General features: G+C 33.8%; 1 protein-coding gene across 2 annotated transcripts in view; it reads right to left on the reverse strand.

Annotated features, from left to right (window-relative positions):
• Positions 1–27,318, reverse strand: part of LRBA (LPS responsive beige-like anchor protein) — a 760,266-nt gene that overhangs the window by 199,224 nt on the left and 533,724 nt on the right. For both annotated transcript variants that reach the window (XM_036887834.2, XM_057493634.1), the window contains 2 exons: positions 4,450–4,567; positions 2,219–2,321 (listed from right to left, as the gene is read on the reverse strand). In XM_036887834.2, the coding sequence (XP_036743729.2) occupies positions 2,219–2,321; positions 4,450–4,567 (221 nt within the window). The remainder of the gene's footprint in view (positions 1–2,218; positions 2,322–4,449; positions 4,568–27,318) is intronic.

The raw sequence follows: 27,318 nt of genomic DNA on the forward strand, positions 1-27,318 counted from the left end.
TTCTCTAGTGCAAATGCCTTTGAGTGAGACTACTGGGATGTATGGTAAATGTACAGTTAATTTTATATGAAAATGCAAAACTGTTTTCAAAATGGCCAAACTACTTTACTTTCCCATTTGCAACATGTGAAGTTCCAGTTACTCTGCATCCTTATTAGCTCTTGGAATTGTCAGTTATTAAAAAGTCATTCAAATAAGTGTGTCATAGGATCACATCACGATTTTAATTGGCATTTCTCAGAAGACTAATGAAGTTCTGCATTTTTTCAAGTGTTTGATGTTTGTATCTATTCTTAGTTAAAGCATCTGTTTAACTCTTCTCCTTCATTTTTTTAAACCAGGTTGTTTGTCTCATTATTAAATGTGGCAGTTTATTATGTTTGCTGGATGTAAATCTTTTATCACATATGAGATGTACAAATATTTTAACCCAGACTGTAGCATATCTGTATATTTTTTAAAGAGCGTCTTTCAAAGGCAAATGTATTTTAATTTTGAAAGCCATTTAATGAGTTTTCTTGAGTCTCTTCTAAAAAATCGTTGCCTAACAACATCAAAAAGATATTTCTCCTTTGTCTTCTTAAATAATTTTTTCTTTAGCACTCATGTTTAGATTAGGCTACTTTTTTTTTTAATGTTACACTTTGAGTTAATTTATGTGAGAGGTAAGGAATAAGGTCTTTGTTGTTTTTGCATGTATGTATGACCAATTGTTGACCACCACCTGATAAAAAGCTATCTTTCCTCATGGGCATATATTGATGCTTTTGTTGAAATCAAATTGACATTTATGAATGGGCCTATTTCTAGATGCTGTTATGTGATCTAGAAAGTCTATTTTACACAAATACCAAACCATACTACTTAGGATAATTTTATATGAAGTCTTGAAATAAGATAATAAAAGTCTTTCAACTTTGCTTTTATTTTCAAAATTGTTTTAGCTTTTCAAGATATTTCTGTTTTCAGTTAAATTTTAGAATCAGCTTGTCAGTTTCTCCAAAACAGCCTCCTAGGAAATTCGATAGGATTGCTTTGAATCTATAGATCAGTTTTGAAGAGAACTAATATCTTAATAACATTGAGTCTTCCAATTCATGAACATGATATAGTGCAATTTTCCATTTCTACATTTCTTTAATTTCCTTAAACAGTATTTTATAGTTTTCAATGAGCAAGTCTTTTAAATGTATTCAAATTTATCCATAGGTATTTAATTTTCTGACAATTTAAAGAGTACTTACAACTTCAATTTTTAATTCATTGTTAATATACAATAAAATTAAATTTTGTATATTGACTCTGCTACAAAATAGCTAACCTCATTTATTAGTTCAAATAGCTTTAAAAAATTTTGGGGGGTATATTCCTGGAAATTTCCACATAAAGTTATGTAATATCTACTGATCAACACAGTTTCATTTTGTTCTTTCCAAACAAGATGGTTGGTAGTTAACTTTTCTGGTAATGCCTTTATGTGGGTTTGGAATTCAGGTAATGGAAGCCTCATGAAATAACTCTGGAAACATGTCCTCCTTTTCTGTTTTCTGAAAGAGTTTTCCTAGAAATGGTATTATTTCCTCATTAAGCATTTGATAGAAATTGCCAGTGAAACTATTAGAGCTAGGAATTTCCTCTATTAGACCTTTAACTACACATTTCATTTCCTATGTAGAGGCATTAAGATTACTCATTTGTTCATTAATGATAATAGTGATAATAATGAGTTATCATTGTCATTGATAATTTTTACCTTTCAAGGAATCTTTCCATTTCATCTAAGTTGCCTAATTAATTAAGTAGCATAAATTTTTTCATAATATATCCTTCTTTTCATTTTAATATCTGTGGATCTGATAGTGACGCCTCTTCTTTCATTCTTGATATTGTCAATTTGAGTCTCCCTTTTCTTAAGTCGTATATAGATAGATATTTATTTCATTTGTCAGTCTTTTCAGAGAAACAGCTTTTCATTGAATTGATATCTTTTTATTGATGTTCTGCCCTTATGTTTATTATTTTCTTCTTTCAACTTATTTTGGTTTACATTTGCTCTTCTCTCTCTAGTTTCTTCAGAAAGAAGTTCAGCTGACAAAAAATAAAATACACTAACAAATATTTACTATGAAAGAAAAACAGGTCATGCATTTTAAAACAAGTAAGAACAAATATTAATAATAGAGATTATTTTCCAATTTTTTCTCATATTTAAAACTACCTGGTTTGAGGCAATCCAAAACTGGTTCCAATACCAACACGAGGTAGATAGTTAACCACTTTCTTTACTGTTGCAGGGTCTGGGAAGTTGAACATTACAGCAACTATGAAAAATAATTTTTAATAATTACAACATAATTATTTTCCTCCTGGAAAACTGACTTCTTGATCCAATAAAACATTTACTCTTAGTTTAGGTACTATTAAATAAAGTTCTTACCATATTACTTTTATTATAGTGTATATCAACTTTTACCATTAGTATGCAAGAGATGATATGATATCCACTTACTTATAAACACTTTACCCTAGACAGTTCCTTCTCTAAATATTGTCAGAAGTTCTAACAAACTATTGCTGCATTAATGTAACATGAAGCTGAGATTCACTAGTTACAACTTCAAATTTACAAAATGGAATTTTGACAAGCTAAATATATACCTGTGATTTCTATAACTAACTAAAAGTTCAAAGCTATGTAGTTAACAATCTTATACCAAAGAGACTACAGCTAGAGCTATGAAATTGTCAGTTACATTTATTTCCAGTGATGAATAGTCTCAAAAATGTTCTCTTTACAATGTTTATATTTTTATACTTTATACTTTCATATAATCCTGAACAATGTGTGATCTGAAGGAAAAATTTTCCTCTATGGATAATAATTAAACTTAACTGTTTCCAATAATTTCTATTTCAATAAGTACAATTTTATAATATCAAGAAACATCCATCAATATATAAAACATACTCAGCAAATAAATGTTAATTCATTGCAGTCATCTATACATTTTTATCCTTCTTAAAAAGATGAAAATAACTCATAAAATCATGAGAGAGAATTTAGAAAGTATCAATTTGGACAGTATTAAAATATTAATTACATTAATTTCAATATCATAACAAGCGCTCATGTAGAAGATGATCTTTCTTTGGTACCTAGCCTCAAAAAATACTTCAGACCAAAAAGTTTTATCAATTTGGTGTACCTTTAAACACTGGCATTACCCACATATTTCAGTTCAGTAAGTATGTGATCATTCGCTAAGTACCTAGGACACATTTAGAACTGTCATATACATACTCAACATGCCTTTTTAATAAATTTTTCCTATATATACATTATCATAATGAAAATGGGGGAAAGAGGAAAAAGAAAAAACTATCACAGGTAATGGCAGATGATGACAGTCATGAGGGAAAGGCAACAGAAAAACACACAAAAGTAAGGATGTACAAGAAATTTCCAAGAAGGAAAATGAATGAGGATGAGCAAGAAATAAATATTGAAAGGTTGAAATGAAACCCCTTTGGGGCAGCAAGAATAAAGACTGAACTGAAATGTGAAACATTCACTTGATTATTTGCCTGGAAGAATAATGTTTACATTAGGAAAAAGAGGTATGTGTGGAGGAGGAAACCAAACAAGAAAGGGAAAAACATCTTTAACGTAAGGAAATCTGTATTCCCTAAAGACACATGATTTCATAAAGGAAAAAAACAGTGTGCATGGAATGTATGTTATTATGTGTAGATTTTTTTTTTTTTTTACTGACAACCTGTAGATTACAGAAAGAGAAATGAAATTTCAACCTACTTATGTACAAGAAGTATGTATAGTAAGTCACTAGGTTTTATACATTTCTGTTGTATGCCTCCACTCATGGCCAACAATACTTTTTCTTTAAGTTCACCTTGTCCCTCCTTCTTGTCTTAATGAATTTCACCAAGCTCCATTTTAAACCCACAAATTGGATTTTAGTTCTTTCAAGAATGATGTAATACAAAGCAACCAGGACAGTTCAGTACCATTTTCTGATGGTCCCTTTATAAATGGCAACAGATTAGACAAAAGATTAAATAAATGTATGAATCATTTGATTATCCTCTCCTCTCTCCAAATGGATCCACCTTTCAGAAGGAGTTTAAGCTTCACAGCAATATTAAGAACATGAAAACATGTTCTTAAATGGTTAGTTATTCCCCTTTTTTATAAAAGCCTTGCATTAATTTGCAAAACGGCCAGAAAAATAAAACTACTACAAATAATTCTAAGAATGACCAATGGGGAAATAAACCATGAAGATGCATGTGGTTCAAAAAATGAGGTCACTAGGGCAGAGGGCAGACTACAGAATATTACCTAAATGGAAACAATATGCTATGTTCAAAAATGAAATTTTAAAGAGATGGAGATTAGCTTTGTAACAATATACTCCTGCAACATATTACCTCTATTTGCCATAAAGATCTCCAAGGCTGTGTTTTGCAAAAGGTAACGACGAGAAAAGACTGATCGTATCTCTGTGAACAGCCATTTTCCATGTAGCCCTTCTGTATATGCCAGGATCTAGTGAGAAGAAAATAATCCCAAGTAAGTAACAAGAGTAGAATGTTTTTGCTTGTTCTTCCCCTATAAAAATAGGAAAGTTTCTATTAAGAACAATAACTTCAAATAACTGAATAAACAATTATTGAAATAATCTGGAGGGTGACAAAACAGACTGCAATTTATAGAAAGGAAGCTTAAATGAAAAAAGAAGAGCAAAATTATAAAACTTCTATTTGTAAATATATTTGCAGCTTCTTAAAACAGGTATCTATAGCATTTTGGAAAATACATGTTTGTTATTTAGTAATTGGTTTTTCAATCATATTATGGAAAGTAAAATTTTGGACAAAACCTTTAAGAAGAAAGACCTCAAAAGAATGTCCTACATGCTTACAGATCACATATGCCAATCAGTTTCATGTAACATGATTTTAATGTACCCAGAAGTGCTTTTTACAGATTAAAACGTATGCATTTACAGTAAATCCTAAGCGTTTTTATGAGAAGGAGAAAAAATATATTCTCTTTTTTCTTTCTTCTTTTCTTTTTATTGTAACTATATGGGAAGATGAATGTTAGCTGAACCTACTGTGGTAAACACTTCACAATATATGTAAATCAAACGATCAAGCTCTATGCCTTAAAATTATACTCTGATATATATCAACTGTAGACCTGAAAAAATATATATATATATTTAAGTTCATGACGTTAAAAAAAATCACATTTTTAAGATCACTGTTAAGGCAACAGTTATTCATTCAGAAAGCACGCAGCCTGACTGTAGGAGAGGGTAAGTATCATTTTGTCAGCTAGGCTAAACACAAACCTGTAAATGAACTCAGCATAATCTCTCTATGGAGTAGGTGGCTGTCAGAGTAACTTGTTACAATTCTTGTCATCCCAAGTGACAGACACAGTAGCTTAGAATGCTTTGCCAACCCAAAGTAATCCTGTCTTTAGTCCTAAACCACTTTGCTGCTTTGTAATTCAAGTTCTGTTTTTTAAAAAGTTGATTTCAAAAGCTTAATTATGAAGGTGTTAAAGGAAAACCAGATGTGGAATTTCTACACAAAAGCACTTCACATAATATTAATAAAGAAAATGAGATGTATTTTGCTATCAAAACCTGATGAAAATCCAAGAAAGCAAATTAGGTTAAACAAGATACAGCTCCCAAAAGTAACCACCGTCAAAAAATACAAGCAAGATGACATACGGTTATTATATTGCATTGTAGGGACAAAGATGGAATAAGTGAAGGGAGGAAAAATAATGAACAGTAACAATTTATCTTCCAAAAACTTTCTTTTCTTTACTCATTTCCATTTGTTAGGTCTTAATTGCAAAGAAATATATTCCTCAATGCAAAAGGCAGTTTATTTGAAAAACAAAAACAGCCTTATTTAATTCATTAAGTATATATTTAGGTTTTTCTACAAAATTATTCTATTTCTGGCACCACAGGATTTAGAAATGAAAGAATGGGTATAACACTAAAGCTCAGTGCATTTAGAGAAACAAAATTTTGAAGGACCAAACAACTAATCACACTTTGTTTTAAAATTGATGATAGAGAAATCCTATTTTTGTGTGTGTGTGCATTCTTTAATTTCTTTTTTCAACAGAAGTATTGTTGATGTACCATCTCATATTGGTTTCAAGTACATAACATGATGGTTTGATAGTTATCCATATTATTAAATCCTCACCCCGACTAGTGCAGTTACTATCTGTCAACATAGAAAGATGTTATGGCACTACTGACTATATTCTCCATGCTGTACTACCATCCCCCTGACCAATTTATATGATTGAGAATTTTTGTGCTCCTTTATGCCCCTCACCTTGCCCACCAACACACCCCAACCCCTTCCCCATGGTAACTACTAGTCACTTCTCAGTGTGTCTGAGTCTACAGCTATTTTGTTCATTTTGTTTTGTTTTGTTTTGTTTTTAGATTCCACAAATAAGTGAATCATATGTTATTTGTTTTTCTCTGCATGGCTTATTCACTGAACATAACACCCTCTAGATCCATCCATGGGGTTGCAATGCCAGGATTCTTTTAATTAATAGTTGAATAATATTTCATTGTGTATATGTACCACATCTTCTTTAACCATTCATCTACTGATGGATACTTTGATTGCTACCATATCGTGGCTATTGTAAACAATGAGGCAATAGTGTGGGGGTGCATGTATCTTTTTGAATCAGGGATTTTGTTTTCTTAGGGTAAATTCTTAGATTACTGGATCAAATGGTATTTCTATTTTTAGTTTTTTGAGAAATCTCCACATTGCTTTCCACAGTGGCTTTACCAACTTATACTCACATCAACAGTGTAGGAGGGTTCCCTTTACTCCACATTCTTGCCAGCACTTATTTCTTGTATTTTGGATAGGGGCCATTCTAACTGGTGTGAGGTGATATCTCACTGCAGTTTTGATTAGCAATGTGGAGCATCTTTTCATGGGGCTGTCGGCCATCTGTATTTCTTCTTTGGAAAAATGCTTATTCAGATACTCTGCCCATTTTTTAATTGGGTTATCTACCCTTTTTTGGTGTTAAGCTCTTTATGTATTTTGGATATTAACCCCTTATTGGATAAATTGTTTATAAATATATTCACCCATATTGTACAATGGTTTTTTGTTCTGTTGATAGTGTCCTTTGCTGTAAGGAAGCTTTTTTAGTTTGATGTAATCCCACTTGTTCATTTTTATTTTGTTTCCCTTGCCTGAGGAGATGTGTCCAGGAAAAAACTGCTGATTGGTCTCTCTACTTGGTTCAAGAGATTTTTGCCTGTTTCCTTCTAAGAGTTTTATGGTTTCATGACTTACATTTAGGTCTTTAATCCATTTTGAGTTTACTTTTGTGTATGGGTTTAGACAGTAATCCAGTTTCATTCTCTCACATGCAGCTGTCCAGTTTTCCCAACACTAGTTACTGAAGAGGCTGTGTTTTCCACATTGTATGTTCATGGCTCCTTTATCATATATTAGTTGACCATATATGTGTGGGTTTATATCTGGGCTCTCTATTCTGTTCCATTAATCTATGGGTCTGTTCTTGTGCCATCAACAAATTGTTTTGATTACTGTAGCTTCATTAGTAGAGCTTGAAGTCAGGGACTATAATCCACCAGCTTGGTTCTTTCTCAGGATTGCTTTGGTTACTCAGGGTCTTTTGTGGTTCCATATGAATTTTAGTATTATTTGTTCTACTTCATTGAAAAATACTGTTGATATTTTGATAGGGATTACACTGAATCTTTAAATTGCTTTGGGCAGGATAGCCATTTTGACAATACTAACTCTATCCATAAGCATGGGATAGGTTTCCATTTATTGGTGTCTTCTTTAATTTCTCTCATGAGTGTCTTATAGTTTCAGAGTACAGTTCTTTCACCTCCTTGATTAGGTTTATTCCAGTATATTATTCTTTCTGATGCAATTGCAAATGGAACTGTTTTCCTGAGAAAAATCTTACTAACTCTTTCATACAACAAATACCTGTGTAAATAAGATGAAGAGAAATGAACAAGAAAAGGGAGGACAAAAATGTGGGTATTATTCTCAAGGCTTTTCTAAAGCAGGGGTTGCATATACCCTTTTCTCTTACCACAACCAGTAGGTCCAAGCCTCCAGGCTACACTGGCCTCCCACTTGGTCTCTCTCCTTCTAGTCTACCTCTAGACCTACCATGACCAGAGGAGCCAAATGACAAAAAAAATTTAATAGAAACCAGACCACATCACTCATGTACTTAACACTATTCCAGTGGCTTAACATTACATGCATTAATAAGCTTGAAAGCTCTTCATAATCATTTATAGTAAAGATTTCTGTCTGTGACTACTTGATGAGCCCTGTTAATTTCTTCCTATGTGCCCAAGTGTTTCCTGTTTGGAATGTTCTCCTCCCAAATCTTCACTTGCTCTTATATTTAGATTTCTGCTCTAAAGCCACCTCCTCACAGAAGTCACAGGATCTATACCCCACCTCCTCAATTACCACCACATCCTATCCCAAACTCTTCAGATTTCCTTCAAAAACTTACCACTGCCTGAATAATATTTTGTTTGTTCACTGCTTCTATTTATCACTAGAACACTGAATCTAAATTACAGTAGAGCAAAGACTTTACTTTCTTTTACACTTCCTAGACCACTATCTGACACAAAGTAGATGTTTTTTGATAATTAAATGAATCAGTTAGTGAATGGCAATATTTGCTCCATATATGGCCCAAATTCATTGTCTTTGGCCCATATGATATTTTAACAAAATTTCAAGTAGTTAAAAATATTTAAGAAAATGGCTATTTACATAAACATTCAGATTCCTGGTTTTGCAGAAAAAATTGGAGCGTCTGTCAAACCCAGATCTATATGCCACATGGTACCAAATGGCATGCCCTCTCTATTTTGGCATACTCTCCATGCATTCACTCATTTACAATTACCTGTCTAGTTTCCACTGGCATTTGAGTTTGCCACCTTGGACTTATGAAAAAGCAGAAAATCAAATACCTCTATTGTAACACTTATACTCCAATCTGTCCAGTAATGAATAGGGAAAATGAGACCGAGACAAGTTAAATACTATTGGAAGAGTCTGTACTACTCTCATATTTTCTATTCCAGAAGTCCAAAGCTTACATATATACCACACTGTCACATTTCTTAAAGAGGGCTTAAATGTTTGTTAAACTAGAACTCAACTCATCAGAAATTTTAATCTACTAAATTTGTTTTCTGGCACTTGGGTTATAGGTAAAAGGGGAAAATCAAAAGAAAACAAACAGCAAAGGATCCTTTAAGCACTGTGATATGCTAAGAATATTACATACTGTCACTCATAATGGTGTTGCCCATAATTCCAAGATCATGGTCATGCAACTAAAGATTTAAGGATATTCCAGGGTACTCCAATCATTAACAGAAATTAACTATACTAAAGTATTATTATGAAATTTGTAATGTACTAAAATAGTTTTTCAACTAATCAAAAACTTCAAGTTATATTCCATTCCCTTAAGTAGTATAATTATTTAGAAAAACAACTTGAAATACAGTAAGTGGCATGCTGCTTTAAAATTTATTTCATTGCCAAATATACATCAAATATATTTTAAATCTACAGAAAATTTACATCAGCCCTATATACCCATTACAGAACCATATGAAATCCCAACATTTTGCTACATTATTACATATATTTTGAAAATTGACAAAGCATTTCAGATAGTGTTGAAATTCCCTTGTACAACCCTTCCTGGTCCCATTTTCCTCCTTCATCAGAGCCAATCACTATCCTTGGTGTTAAGGTTTATCATTCCCATGTCAGCTTTTATACTATTAGTATATGTACAACCAAAAATAATATCCAGCATTGTTTTGGATGTTTTCAAATGTGATATAAATGCTATCATACTAAATATATGATAGTTTTTTCGAAGTTAAATACAAGGATGTCTAGTAATGCTTTAAAACTCAAAGAAAGAGAAACAGGAGGAGAGATAGAAATATTATATAAAATTGACAAAGGAACCAAAACTTAAAATCATACAAATAAAAGTCTGACTTAAAAATAATTAACACATGAAATTCTATTCTTACAGTCAAGAAAACTGGGATTTAAAATAGAAACAAAGAATCTCTTAAATAACAGAATTACTAGTTGAAATAGATATAATAACATTTCTTCGAAGTATTCATTAGGAAAAGGTGTCAGTACTGAAGAGCAGCTGAGGCCTAACTAAGCAAGAGGTTTATTTCTTATTGGAATAGTATATTCCTGGTCTGAGGCTCCACTTCAAAGTCTCTAGAGTTCAATTAAAACTGGATTAGGTAGAAGCAGACAGTTCTTTGGGACTTTCTCTTCACTGAAACTCTACATACACTGACAGCACCCTAGACAGAGGTCTAGCCCTCCAATGAATCAGTTGCTATGGAAACCGAATCATTACTATTGCTCTGCAGTTATGACCCCAAGTCTAGAATAGCTTGAAGGCTTAAGCCCACAGCACTCTCTTTAAATGTTTACCACCTTGTTTTGATATTGTTAGTATTATTGTTAGTAAATGCAACTTTTTAAAATTAATTTATTTCAACAAACACAGTTTATTAGTTAAATGTTGAGGTAAGGGAGTTAGAGAGGAAAGAAAGAAATCAGTATTTAATTTTAAATACATACACATGTAAGTATATATATTACTTCTTTACATTAAAAATATCTAACATACCTTCTTTAAAATTTTAAAATCTGAAAATTGTGCCTTCTGAAAAGTGATATATTATTTTCTCCAAATAATAATGCACATTCCTTTCTTCTACACTTCAAATACTATACTATGAATACATATCAAAACTTCTCCACCCTGTTGCATTTATTGGCTTAAAAGTAAAGCATTCATTTCCCCTTAATTGCATTTTGAAAAGCTTACAAATTTACCCAACAAAATTTTGTTTTCTCATCCTCATGAAAGAACAAAGATAGAAATGTGTTTACTGCCCAACTGCATGATACTTTTGGTGAATATCAGGCATATTTAAGAAGTAGATGTAAAATTGTCTCTAAAAATAAAGCCATATTTGTTTCACTTTTGAAAAAGGTTTTGGTTTCAAAAACTATATAAAGTACCCTCAATAAATTCTGTGTTTTAAAACTATTTTTAAGGGAAAAATATTAAAGGTGATAAAATGCTTTACCTTAAACATAAATATTTACATGGGAGTCTGCATACATAAAATCAATGAAAGGTGTTTCTGAAATGTTTATTAAATTTACATTATTCTGAATGTTTACTAAAACTGCATATTCAGTTCCCAAACCCTTGCCAATTTTTGGAGAGATTTTACAATTTCAGAGAATTCCATATTGATTTCTGAAGAATTTGATAATAAAAGTAAAACTGGATAATATGTAACAAGAGTAAAATTTCACAACCAAACCATTTCCAAACTATATGGATTTATATAACATCAAGAAAAATGTTTCAAAACTTAGTATACAAACTATAAATTAATCATTACATGAACTAAGTAATGGTATCACTGGTAGGAAAGTCTAGAAAAGATTCACATCCCATTTTCATGGAACATAGTTATAAATTAGTCACAAAGATTATATCTTAACATGGGAAAACAGTTAAAATAATTGAAATATATTTAAAATGGAAACACATGTTGAAAAATATTCTAATATCAACTCTCCACTAAATATATATGCAAATATGTTTTATTTACATTGCAGTTTTAGGAAACTAGTTGGAAGTAATTTTAATCAAACATTTTAAAGTTGTACCACTCTATTGTTAACATAGTTTTTGGGGTTTGCTGCATAAAATTTTCTCTAAAACTTGACACCAAAACATAGCATTTAAGTTATTCTAATAATATTGAATTCTAGTTGCTTTATGGATTTACTTCATTGCCAACTATATAACTTTCAGTTTTCAAAGATATATTCTTAAAGTAAAACTTAGAGGTCTTTTATGAATTTAAAAATGACACATAGTTGACTCTGGGGGAAGCTTTACAATGGTAATTTTATTATATATATATATTCCTGAACCATATAATGCCCTCAAACTTTGAAAAGAACAGAACAATGATAGCAAAAATATGAAAGAAAATTATCTTTTAAATTAATTATGAGTTCTTTAAATTTTGTTCATCAAAATAGTAAATTTCTTCCTTCGGCTTACTAGTACTATGATGTAGTATGATATTCTCCTTAGCATTTTCATGGGTGACAAACTCAATTAAACATATTCATTACTCTAATGTTCTATTTGGCAGTTTAGTCAGTATGAAAAATTAAAAATATATAAATAAAATGCTTTGTGACCTCTGTATTGATTGGGCTAAAATGGTTTTAGCCTGGGTGTAGATGATGGGGCAGCTGGGAGGGGCAAGAGGGGAGCATACAAACACATACACTCTTATGTTTTCTCTTCCAATTACTGAGGGAGATGATAAAACCACAGCAAATGATGTATCAGCTCATTTTATCTTATCGCTTTGGGGCTAGGTGACAATGAAGTTCATATTTCACTGGCTCCCATTGAAGATTGTGAAAATTACTTGCCCTCATGACCTGAAATTTCACTGGAAGACAGAAATTTCTCTTCTGCAAAGTAATGCAATTTTTCAGATGTCAACCTTTAGCCCAGCTTTAAAAATTAATTTCATTTATATTAACCAATGATATTGATATTTTCACAGCACACTCTTTGATACATAAAGCACTGACTGGCAAATTGATGTTGCTTTAGATGGGTAAAACTATTTTATTTTAAGCTGCTATGGCAGACAGATTTATGGCAAACTGAAATTCCTATTTCATAATTTAATATTTGTGCTGGAGTGATGCACCTTTAAGCCCCTGGCCTGTAAATAATTCAGACTCTCTAGTTGGTTCTATTTTATTTTCAATAGTCTTCAGCTTAAAAATAATTCGCATTCTACATAATGTATCAAAAGAGCCATCTTTTCTTGAACTAACATTTAATACATTTCTTGATGAATCAAAAGTCAAATGTGGTAATGAAGCAGAACTAAGACAGTATTTATCCATCTTCCAACTAATTTTTGATTTAGTTTTTTAAAATTATAACTATACCTGCAGTCTGATATTTTGAAAGAATCTAAAATGTACCACAAAAGAATATTAAGGAACAATTTTAAGGAACATGAATGTACCTTGAACAAAGAGTAGAATGACATTAGATAAGCACCTGAATTAAAATATAGGTATTTGGATTTGGAGATACCTTTTTTAAGATACAAAAATGAAATAAAGCCACAGGCCAGTTTTATCATGAACAAGATATGAAAGTGTTTCACTTGATTTTAGTGTAAGAGTTAGAGAAATTAGCTTGAGTCTGTACAAAAAGAAAAATTTCAGTATTCTGGAATAGTAAAAATGTTATTAAAATATACACAATCTGTTATTTTAGCAAGTTTTTATTATCCATATCCAGTAAAGAGTTTTGTCTAATTCAAATAATGCCCTGAGAAAACAATAAGTATCCTTTCATTTTATTAATAAAGTCAATTAAACATAAATATACATAAATTTATGCATTAATCTATCCTCTTACAATCAGACAAATGCCAAGAAAGACATTTCCCTAATTTAGCTATTTTCCCAAAATAGTTTAACAGAGTTCTACCTAACACATTATCCTCAAACTCACTTTTGCATGATTTATTTTAACAATATCTATTGTCATTTCTGGAAAACACTTATATTTAATTTTTCCTTACATGTATGATATGGAGAACACAGCAATATGAATTATACTTTATGCTTTTTCCATTTTGATTGGAAAGATTTCTAGTCATTTTCCCAAAACTTGTGAGAGTAACATGCTATTGAATTCGTTATAAACAATTTTTGCCTATTATTCTACACATTGACTCTAAAGTCATGAGCTTTCTATGCTTTAACAAAGAGTTAAATTTAAATTAGCACCAATAAAAAACTAACTAAATATATTGGAATATTCTATAATATATACATTTAAAACAACCAGTGGACATAAACTATCTTCTCAAAGCCAATCCTTTACGAACTCAGTCTCAATCTGAGATTGGTATCAAAAGCCCTCCCTAGACATATGAACTAAATTTTCAAGTTAAGAGTAGTATCAGCCTGTAGCTGGACTACTTATCTCTTTGTAGCAGATGCAGCACAATTTAGCCATGGGAAGTTTCTCTGGTGACTAAGCTATTTACACTAATTAAAGGCAAAACCTTTGTTTGTCTTCAAGAAGTTTGCTTTTATTAAAAGAACAGAACTAAAAAGCAAAATGGAAAGAAAAAGTTACATAGAACTTCATGCTAATACCCAAGGAAATGTTTTCCCTAATTAGAAAGAAATACTTTTCCACCTATCTTTTTTTCCTTTTTTTTAGCTTTCTTCCTCCTATTTTATATCACAAAACTTGTTTAGCTGGAGTCAGTTATAAATTAGTACAGGTTACTGTTTTCTTCCATAATAGTGCAAGGAACTAAATACTGTGCTTGGATTCAGCTTCAGATAGTCTCCAAAAAGCTATTTTCTTAAAAGAATTGTTGTGAACAAAGGACATTATGAATACCATTTAAGTAAGATTTTGGGGTTAACCTGATTTCATTGCAGAACTCTGTAACCACAGTCACTAGATTGGAGTTCCTGTGTGACTGGAGTTTTTGAGGCTAGGCCACTGGTCTTGGTCATTTTTCTAATCACTGTACCTAACACAGTGCCAAGAACACAGAAGACATTGACTGATGGATGGAGGGCCAGCCAACCTCACAAACTACATGAAATCTAAGATTCTAGGACCACATGAACAAAAGCATAGTAGAAGCAAAAAGGAGTAGGAAAATGAAGTAGAAAGCTGTAACTCAGAATTTAAAAAAAAATAAAATTCAAGGGTCAGAGTACTTTAACTTCTGATAAAGATGGAGTAACAGGGATTGGATTTACTCTGTACATACAAATATTTATAACAGATACATAGTAAAAATTGTTTTCAAGACATTAAACATGAAGCAATGAAACACAGTGATCCCTGAGAAGCAGGACAGAAAGTGGTGACACCAACTTATTGCCCCAGCTCAATGCCTGGAGAGACTTTGCAGGCTCCAGAGCAGGCAGGAATAATCTAGTTGGAGCACAGCAGCCTCTTGCAGTAGAGAAAGCAGCTTGGTATACATTGAGATCAAGGCAGCTAAGTCTGCCATACAGAGCAGCAGAATAGAGAGAGCTGGTAAGTAACAAAGCTCCTAAGATCTGTAATCTTTAGCTGAGTAATGACCAATCTGTGTGTTTTAGAAAACAACCAAAGACCAGTAAAAGAATCATCCCCCAAACTATAAGGAACAACACCCAGAGTTCACACACCCAGAGCAGGGGAAAAATCTAAAAATTCATGGAGCACTGCATAGGGTACTCGGAAGGGTTTTGCCTCAGTAGTGGGGAAAAATTAACCCTAGGCCAAATACTGCGCTGGTCCTGATTAACAAACCGTAAAATCAGTCTATTTCCAAGTAACTTAATTTTACCCCAGAACAATGCACTAAAATATTTATAGAATATAAAAATATTCACAACAGGATAAAATTCACCATAGTTGGTTGGTATTCGGTTCAAAATTACCAGGCTGCAAAAACTCAGGAATTATGACCTATAATGAAGAGAGAAATTAATCAAAACCAGAACAGAAATGGCATAGGTAACAGAATTATTGGAAAACGACATCAAATCAGAGAAAGTAGATTTTAGAGCAACTATATTACTAGGGATAAAGAGAGCCATTTGTCATGGTAACAGATCATTTCATTGAGATGCCATAACTACCTTGTTTAGGAATTGAATAGTAGTGCTTTAAAATACAGGATGCAAAAACTGAGAGAACTAAAATGAGAAATACACATATCACAATTAGAAGCATATTTCAACATTCCTTTCTCATTTGATAAAGCAGGTAGATAGAAAATCAGTAAGGATACAGAAGCCCTGACAGGCCCACTGGCCATGACCTAACTGACATTTATGCAGTGCTCTATCTGACAACAGCACAATATATATTTACAAAGATAAAGCATATTTGGGGCCAAAATCAAAGTTTCAATAAATTTAGCATTTCATATAATTTAAAATATATTCTCTGATCACAAAATAATTAAAATTAGAAACCTAAAGAATCCACCAAACTGAAAACTAAACAGTACACTTCTAAATAATCCATGGGTCTGAGAGAAAACAAAAAAGAAATTAGAAGGTATTTTGAACTGAATTAAAAATGAAAATACAACATATACAATTTGTGGAATGCAGCTAGAGCAGTGCTTACAGGGAAATTTCTAACACTAAACAACTATATTAAGGAAAAGACAAAAGGTCTTATATCAATTATTCAGTTTTCATCTTATAAAACTAGAAAAAAATTAAACCCAAAATAAGAAAAGAAAGGAAATAGAAAACAAAATGAAAATCAACTGAATAGAAACAAAAAAATAGTAGAGGAAAAAAAGGTCAATGAAACCAAACATTAGTTCTTTGAAAGGATCAAACTGATCAGGCGAAAAAGAGAAGACACAGGTGACCAATATCTGAAATTATCAGTGTATGATAGGAGAGGGGGAACATCAATACAAATTATATATAGAGAAAAGAATAATAAGGGAACATTATATACAGCTTTATACCATAAATTGGATGATTTTTATCAATAGATTCTTGAAAGACACAAACGACCAAAGCCTGCCCAACTAAAGAAATAGAATTCACAGTTTAAATCTTCCAATAAACTTCAGGTTCAGATGGCTCCACTGGTGAATTCTACCAAATACTTAAGAAAGAAATAGTACCAATTCTATACAAAGTCTTCTAAAATATTAAAGAGGAGGCAATACTTGCCAACTCATTCTATGTGCCCAGCATTACCCATATACTATAAAACCAGGTAAGTGCCTTATAAAACAAGAAAATCCCAGGGTCAATCTCCACTTAAATCCTTCTGTAATTTCTTTGTCTTGAGACTTAGTGTGGATACTCCATAATATAAATGGATTAAATGTTGAGACGTTTTCCCACTCATGCATTTTCTTAAGTTGTCCCTTAATGCATCCACCTGTTCCTTAGTTTCCTCAAGAATGTCTACACCAGTTAGTCATGTATTCCAACTTGACTTCCCTTGGATTTTAGTAGGCTGGCTGAATTCTCAGCCTCCTCATTTTACACTGAGTGATTTCATTCATTACCACTGCTTCTACTACCAAACCACACAAAGGTGCAAGAATCCAGTGATAAGGGATTAGAGGTGATTACCTCTACTCAGAGAGGTCAGTTTTGAACCCCTGTATCCAATCCACTTACTAGATAGCTCCACAATGTCCTCTACATTCTCAAATTCCATACGTTAAAAACTGAACTCATTATTGTCCTCCCTCATTCTGTGACTGGTCCATTAAAAACTATTTTGGTAAATGGAGTCACAAGTACCACATAAACTATGCAGAAACCTGAATCATCCTAAATCCTACATCTCATTCTATTTGATTTCACTCACCCTCTCATTCAACAAGTTAACAGATTCTACTTCCTTATCAGCATTTATATTCTTTTTTTCTTGGTCATATACACAGAAATCTACTTTAGAGCAAGTACTTATAATATTTGAACTTTTCAGAGACGTATCTCATGTTCCAACCATGTCACACAATATTAACTCCTTCGACTGCTATGCTATGCACTTTCATGCTTACATGCCTTCCAGTGTGTTGGTCCGCCTATCTTGAAAGCAACCTGTTTTAATGAGATTGGTAGAGGAAGTGGTGAGAGTGGTAGCAAAAACAAAAGCAGCAACAAATAACAACTAATTAGAGTTAATTATAGCCAGATTATGCTAAGCACTTTAATCTAATTAATTCTCAAAATGTCACTAAGAAATAGGTATCAGATTTGCCATTTTATGAATGAGAAAACAGCCTTTGAGAGAATAGATTACAATCAAAATTACGTAACTCCTAAGTAATGTAGCTAATTCTTCTCAGACTTCTAACACTGTGTTATAAGCCACTACATAATACTTCCTCTATGATGAACCTGTCATCCTTAAATAACAAGTGAAGTTTTTGTAAAACCTCTGACTTCCCAAGCAGATTCAACCATTCTCTGCTTTGTGCTATCACTTGCCTTATACAAATTCCATTTATTTTCAAATGTATACCTTACAAGACAATGATTTGCTTTATGTACACACACATACTACTTTTTCGGTATACCCAGAATACTTGGTGCACTACAGAATTCAATAAATGTATACTCAATGTATAAATGGTGAGATCAACTATTTTAGTTGAAAACTAATTCCTCATCTCCCTATCCTTGCTTCTATAATTAGTTTCACAACTGAATAGGAATTACATCTCTAGACTTGTTAAAATAGCGAAATTTGGTGTCAACTCCTGGTAAAGGTATTTAGTGGAACTGTGATCAAGGTTAGCAAAATGTATTGTTCCTGGAGAGAGTAGTTAAAATGACCTCTCGTAAGTACTAAGGAACTGGAAATTCATTATTTGGTTCACTTTAAAGGGAACTCATTATAAGAATAAAAAAGTGGATGCTTCTCTAAGAATTGAAAAAAAAAAAAAACCCTATGAAAAATAATTGCCCTGTAATGAATTACTAACATTTAAAAGAAAGGTTTTATAACACTTCACCTCCTCCCTCTAAAAATTCTGAACATACATGTAAATGTGAATTTTGTTATCTAAGAATATCCAATTCTGTTACAGAAAACATAGGAGAGTAACTTATAACCTTACAGGCAAAATTCATAGGCTGTGTTATGTAGACAGAATGAGTAAGGAAGCAGCCTATGAGAGACAGAATTCAAAGTGCTAAATATGTACACTAAATTTAAAGTTAGAAATCTGCTAAGACCCGTTAAAGACAAAATACAATAAAGTATAATAGAATGGAAAAGAGTGTTACTTAGAGGTAGAGATGAAAAGACCAAGTCATGAGATATAGTCACGCCAACTCTGTTTTGGCTTGCTGATATTTCTGCCGGTCTTGAGAGTGAGGTAATTACCCTTTTATTCCAGGCACTCTTTTCAAGGATGTTTGTATAGCAAACAGCCTTGGAAAAGACAGACAGTGTCTCCCTTTGGAGCAAAGGGCAAGTTTGTTTACTGTCCAGTATAATGAAGATAATGATGCCCTGTGGGGCAAAGGCCAGATTTTACTGCCCGTTGTAAACATTTGGGTTCCTGAACATTGAAGTTGCTCAAACGGCATGTAAACTCACTGGGTGCACACTCTTAGTCTTAGTCTGCTCAGACTGCCAGAACAAAATGGCACATACTGGGTGGCTTAAATCACAGTAATATATTTCTCACAATTCTGAAGGCTAAGGAGTCCAAGGTCAAGGTGTCATCAGATTTGGTTCCTGGTGAGAGCTCCCTTCCTGGCATGAAGATGGCTGCCCCCTCACAGTGAAGAGAGATTCTCTTCCTCTTCTTATAAGCCCAAAGTCCTATTGGATTCGGATGCCAACCTTCTGACCTCATTAAATTTCAATTACCTCCTAAAGACCCTATCTCTAGACACAGTCACACAGGGGGTTAGGGTTTCACATGCTAAATGGAGTGGGGAGCACAATTCAGTCCATAGCACCCCTCCACATCACCTTGTGAAATGTGGGGGACAGACACTGACGTGATGCTTATCTCTTTGTTGTGCTATAAGAAAGGTCTTTGTCTTTGACATGGGAGTCTCAAGTCTTCTGCCAGCATCCATGAAATTTTACCAAGATAAATTGTTAGCTTGCAATAGGGTAAAATTTCAGAACCTTCACCATTCTATGGATGACAACTATGTCAGGCTTAACTTGGCCACCCACTGGCCATTTAAATATGCCAAATTGGGATACTCAATATGGTCTGATTCTGGTCCCTGTGGGTTTTATTGGCACAAGATATTCAGACAAAACCATAACTATTCTTCAAGCTAAGTGGCTACCTACAGCAGTGGCCAGGCATACTTGCTGCTGCATCTCTCCAATAGAGCAAGAGGGTGTCACTGGCCTTTCCATTTGTGGATTCCTTTGCTCAAATCTCAACACTGCTGCTCATAACACTATCAACAGGAAAAGCGAATGCAGAGAAAGAGACAGGTCATGTAAATGTTACGTAATCAGGATATAAGTACTCAGATCCTTCTGTCTCCTTGCATTCTATCCTAGGTATGGTAACCTATCCCATCTTGCTTCCCTTTCTTCTCATTGTGTGTTTTGAATTGATTTAATAAATAATGCAATTTGAGAATCTTAATTTAATCTATGAGTTCTGTTAAATTTCTCATTGAACAGGTTCACAGCTAACCTTTCTTGAACCTTAAATTACAATTTCAGAAAATTATTCTAGGTTATGGGAAACAAAGAGGAAACTCTGTAATTCATTTATAAAGTCAGCACAATTTTAATACTGACAACTTAAAAAGAAAATATAAAAAGGAAAATAAAAGAACAATTTCATCACTGAATAAGAATACAAAACTTCCAAATAATTCATAAATAAGTAGAATCCAGCAATGTATTATAAGAATACTATTACCAAGGAGTGTATTTTCTTGGATTACAAGAATCGTTCATTCAACACAAACAAAAAATCCAAATATAGTTATCATATCAAAAAATTAAAAGGGAAACATTATACAATCACTTAATAGGTGTTGGAAAAGCATTTGACCAAATTCAGAAAGCAGCCCTAAAAAATAATTCTAGTAAAATATGAATGAGAAATATTACATATAATAAAGCTTTTAAAGAAGCCAACAATAAGTATTAGTGACATATTAATGTAATAAAGCTTTTTAAGAAGCCAACAATTAGCTATGTGACCTACATCAAAACATGTAAATTTTACACTAAATAATATTATCCATCTCATATGCTTGTTTTGAAAGTTAAGATAACGAACATATGTACAGCTAATTAAACAGTGCCTGGAACATAAATATGTGTTAGCAATTATTACTACAATAAAAATAATTTTTTATCAGTCAAATGGCAAAATTTGTACTAAATGTAATACAATAAAATGTAAAGCCTGATACAAATAGAGAAGAGATGAAACTCTAAATATATCCCAAACACACTAAGTAAAAAGATAAAAATAAACATATAAGGTAAATATGTAAACATCTGTATATGTTCTTTGTTTCAGCAATTGATGCTTACAGAAACTGAAGAAATATTTCATTTATAATAGCAAGAAAAACTAAATACTTATACTTTTACAAGAAAACAGAGGAGCTGCAGGACAAAAAATATAAAATATTAAAGGAACAAACTCAAATTTATATGTTCAATTAATCTATGACAAAGGAGGCAAGAAAATACAATGAGGAAACACAGTCTTCCATAAGTAGTGTTGGGGAAACTGGGACAGCTACATGCAAAAGAATAAAATTTCTCCTTTATATCATACACAAAAATAAAATGGGGAGGGGGGCGCTCAAGATGACAGCATGACTAGGGCAGCAGAAATCTCCTCCCAAAACCATGTATATTTTGAAAATACAGCAAATACAACTACTCCTAAAAGAGAAACCAAAAGATACAGTACAACAGCCAGGCTACATCTACATCTGCAAGAACTCGGCATCTCAAGAAAAGGGTAAGATACAAAGCCATGACCCGGTGGGACCTGAGCACACCCCCCACCCGAGTTCAATGGTAGGAGGAAAAGAATCAGAGTGGGGAGGGAGTGGAAGCACATGACTGCTAAATAAAGAGCCCTAGTAATTTGCACTGGGAGCACAGACACACAATGCATGGTGTACTGGATATGAGAAAAACGGAAAAGTAAAATCCGAGAATGAGACTGCAAATGGGTCCTCACAGCTGGCTCCCCTGGGACAAATGAAAAGCGTGTGCTTTAAAAGTCTTAAAGGGACAAGGGTTTAAAAGGTGGATAAAATCGTCCTGGCACACTCAGCCCAGCAGGCTGGGAATCCTTAGGAACTGAAGGCGCCCTAATCACAACACAGCTCCAAAGCCCTTCAAAGCAATAAGCAGCCTGCCGTTCATTCCCCCTTGCTGGCACTGCAAGCAAGCCGGCTGACCCGCGATTGCTGCCAACCAGCAAGGGAACAGCTCCACCTGCAGGAACCACACACAGTCTTCTCCCAGAGCATAGCTAATGAGACCAGACGCAGAGGCTGCGCCCTGTGCACGCAGCTGCCCAGCAGAGGTAGAGGAAGCCGGTGCAAAGTCCAGAAGGCATGAAGGGGCGCTGTTCTTGCAAGAGAACACACGCTGAATGCCTGCAAATGTGGGCAGTGCCCTTGGCCATCCAGAGGCTGCACGGCTCATGGCAGCTCAGGGAATTAACCCAGAGACTGCTCCCAGTGTGCAGGTAACTGGTAAAGGCAGCGGACAAAGGCAAGGGGACCAACAAGCAGGAAGGGACTTTGTTCTCCCAGCTGACACATGCGCCACTCGCCGGCAATCACTTCTATTGCCATGAAAAGGCAAAAAAACGTGTGGTCCAATCAAAAATCACTAAACACCACAGAGAGGGCCTGGCAAGATAGATATAGCCAAAATTCCTGGAAAAGAATTCAAAATAAAAGTCATAACCATGCTGATGGAGCTGCAGAGAAATATGCAAGAGCTAAAGGATGAAGTTCAGAGTGAGATAACAGAAATGAAAGGATCAATGGAAGGACTTAAGAGCAGATGGAATGAGGGGCAAGAGACTGTTAATGGAATAGAAATCAGAGAACAGGAATATAGAGAAGCTGAGGCAGAGAGAGATAAAATGATTTCTAGGAATGAAAGAATATTAAGAGAACTTTGTGACCTACCCAAATGTAACAATATTTGCATAATAGGGGTACCAGAAGAAGGAGAAAGAGAAAAAGGGACCGAAAGTGTCTTTGAAGAAATAATTGCTGAAAACGTTCCCAAGCAGGGGAAGGAAATAGTCTCTCAGACCATGGAAGCCCACAGATCGCCAACACAATGGACCCAAGGAGTACAACACCAAGACATATAATAATTAAACTGGAAAAGAGCAAAGACAAGGACAGGGTATTAAAGGCAGCCAGAGAGAGAGAGAAAAAAAATCACCTACAAAGGAAAACTCAGGCTATCAACAGACTTCTCAAGAGAAACCTTACAGGCCAGAAGTGAAAGGCATGATATATTTAATGCAATAAAACAGAAGGTCGTTCAACCAAGAATAGTGTATCCAGCAAGATTATCATTTAAATTTGAAGAAGGGATTAAACAATTCCCAGATAAGCAAAAGTTGAGGGAATTTACCTCCGAAAAACCACCTCTAACAGGGTATGTTAAAGAGACTGCACTATATGGAAGTACTCCTAAAGCTAAATAGATGTCACCAGAGAAAATAAAATCACAGCAAAAAAACCAGACCAGCCAAATACTAATTAAAGGCAAAAAATAAAAGCAGCTATCCAAAAACACAGTGAAGGGAAACACAAAAGAGTACAGAATAAAATATCCAACTATATAAAGAATTGAGGAGGAAGAATAAGAAGGGAGAGAAATAATGAATCATAAGAATGTGTTTATAATAGCGTAATAAGTGACTTAAAGTTAGACGGTTAGATAGTAAAGAAGATACCCTTGAACCATTAGTAACCACGAATTCAAAGCCTACAATGGCAATAAGTACATATCTATTGTTAATCACCCTCAATATAAATGGACTGAATGCACCACTCAAAAGACACAGAGTAACAGAATGGACAAAAAAGGAAGACCTATCTATATGCTGCCTACAAGACACTAATCTCAAACCCAAAGACATACACAGACTAAAAGTGAAGGGATGGACAAAGATATTTCATGCAAACAGGGAGAAAGGTGTTGCAGCACTTGTATCAGACAAAATAGATGTCAAAACAAAGAAAGTAACAAGAGATAAAGAAGGACATTACATAATGATAAAGGGGGCAATCCAACAAGAGGATATAACCATTATAAATATATATGCACCCAATACAAGAGCACCAACATATGTGAAACAAATACTAATAGAATTAAAGGAGGAAATAGAAAGCAATGCTTTCTTTCTAGGAGACTTCAACACACCACTCACTCCAAAGGACAGATCCACCAGACGGAAAATAAGTAAGGACACAGAGGCACTGAACAACACACTAGAACAGATGGACCAAACAGACATCTACAGGACTCTGCACCCTAAAGCAGCAGGATACACGTTCTTCTCAAGTGCACATGGAACATTTTCCAGAACAGACCACATACTAAGCCACAAAAAGAGCCTCAGTAAATTCAAAAACACAGAACTTCTATGAACCAACTTCTCAGATCACAAAGGTAAAAAACTAGAAATAAATTGTACAAAGAAAACAAAAAGGCTCACAAACACATGGAGGCTTAACAACATGCTCCTAAATAATCAACGGATCAATGACCAAATTAAAAAGAAAATAAAGCAATATAGGGAGACAAATGACAACAGCACAAAGCCCCAACTTTTCTGGGATGCAGCAAAGGCAGTTCTAAGAGGAAAGTATATAGCAATCCAGGCCTATTTAAAGTAGGAAGAACAATCCCAAATGAATAATCAAAGTCACAATTATTGAAACTGGAAAAAAAGAACAAATGAGGCCCAAAGTCAGCAGAAGGAGGGACAGAATAAAGATCAGAGAAGACATAAAAAGACTTTTATTGAGAAGAATAAAACGATAGAAAAAAAAACAATGAAACCAAGTGCTAGTTCCTTGAGAAAATAAACAAAATAGAAGAACCCCTAGCCAGACTTATTAAGACAAAAAGAGACTCTACACACATAAATAGAATCAGAAATGAGAAAGGAAAAATCACGACAGACACCACAGAAACAAAAAGAATTATTAGAGAATACTGTGAAAATCTATATGCTAAAAAACTGGATAACCTAGAAGAAAAGGACAACTTTCTAGAAAAATACAACCTTCCAAGACTGACCAAGGAAGAAACAAAATCTAAACAGATCAATTACCAGCAACAAAATTGAATCGGTAATCAAAAAACTACCTAAAAACAAAACTCCTTGGCCAGATGGATTCACCACTGAATTTTATCAGACATTTAGAGAAGACATAATACCCATTCACCTTAAAGTTTTCCAAAAAGTAGAAGGGGAGGGAATACTTCCAAACTCAATCGATGAAACCAGCATCACACTAATACCAAAACCAGGCAAAGACCCCACCAAAAAAAAAATTACAGAGCAATATCCCTGATGAACGTAGATGTAAAAATACTCAATAAAATATTAGCAAACCGAGTTCAAAAATACATCAAGAGGATCACACACCATGATCAAGTGGGATCATCGCAGCGATGCAAGGATGGTACAACATTCGAAAATCCATCAACATCATCCACCACATCAACAAAAAGGACAAAAACCACATGATCATCTCCATAGATGCTGAAAAAAGCATTTGACAAAATTCAACATCCATTCATGATAAAAACTCTCAACAAAATGGGTATAGAGGGCAAGTATCTCATCATAATAAAGGCCATCTATGACAAACCCACAGCCAACATCATATCTAACAGTGAGAAGCTGAAAGTTTTTCACCTAAGATCAGAAAAAAGACAGGGATGCCCACTCTCCCCACTTTTTTTCAACATAGTACTGGATGTCCTACCCACGGCAATCAGACAAAACAAAGAAATAAAAGGTATCCACACTGGTAAGGAAGAAGTCGAACTGTCACTATTTGGAAATGACATGATATTGTATATAAAAAACACTAAAGAATCCACTCCAAAACTACTAGAATTAATATCTGAATTCAGCAAAGTTGCAGGAAACAAAATTAATACATGGAAATCTGTGGCTTTCCAATACACTAATGATGAACTAGCAGAAAGAGAAATCAGGAAAACAATTACATTCAAAATTGCATCAAAAAGAATAAAATACCTAGGAATAAACCTAACCAAGGAAGCGAAAGACCTATACTCTGAAAATTACAAGACACTCTTAAGAGAAATTAAAGAGGACACTAACAAATGGAAACTCATCCCATGCTCTTGGCTAGGAAGAATTAATATTGTCAAAATGGCTATCCTGCCTAAAGCAATCTACAGATTCAGTGCAAATCCTATCAAAATACCAACAGCATTCTTCAACGAACTGGAACAAATAGTTCTAAAATTCATATACAACCACAAAAGACCCCGAATAGCCAAAGCAATCTTTGGAAGGAAGAATAAAGCAGGGGGTATCTCACTTCCCAACTTCAAGCTCTACTACAAAGCCACAGTAATCAAGACAATTTGTTTTACTGGCACAAGAACAGACCCACAGACCAGTGGAACAGAATAGAGAGTCCAGATATTAACCCAAACATATATGGTCAATTAATATATGATAAAGGAGCCATGGATATACAATGGGGAAATGACAGCCTCTTCAACAGATGGTGTAGCCAAACTGGACAGCTACATGTAAGAGAATGAAACTGGATTATTGTCTAACCCCATATACAAAAGTAAACTTGAAATGGATCAAAGACCTGAATGTAAGTCACGAAACCATAAAACTATTGGAAAAAAACATAGGCAAAAATCTCTTGGATATAAACATGAGCAACTTCTTCATGAACGTATCTCCCCAGGCAAGGGACACAAAAGCAAAAATGAACAGGTGGGACTATATCAAGCTGAAAAGCTTCTGTACAGCAAAGGACACCATCAATAGAACAAAAAGGCATAGTACAGTATGGGTGAATATATTCATAAATGACATATCCAATAAAGGGTTGACATCCAAAATATATAAAAAGCTCACACACCTCAACAAACAAAAAGCAAATAATCCAATTAAAAAATGGGCAGAGGATCTGAACAGACACTTCTCCAAAGAAGAAATTCAGATGGCCAACAGACATATAAAAAGATGCTCCACATCATTAATCATCAGAGAAATGCAAATTAAAACCACAATAAGATATCACCTCACACCAGTTAGGATGGCCACCATCCAAAAGTCAAACAGCAACAAATGCTGGCGAGGATGTGGAGAAAGGGGAACCCTCCTACACTGCTGGTAGGAGTGTAAATTAGTTCAACCATTGTGGAAAGCAGTATGGAGGTTCCTCAAATAACTCAAAATAGAAATACCATTTGACCCAGTAAGTTCACTCCTAGGAATTTACCCTAAGAATGCAGGAGTCCAGTTTGAAAAAGACATATGCACC

The sequence above is a fragment of the Manis pentadactyla genome, chromosome 1 (genome assembly GCF_030020395.1).
Source record: "Manis pentadactyla isolate mManPen7 chromosome 1, mManPen7.hap1, whole genome shotgun sequence".
NCBI classification, from domain to species: domain Eukaryota; kingdom Metazoa; phylum Chordata; class Mammalia; order Pholidota; family Manidae; genus Manis; species Manis pentadactyla.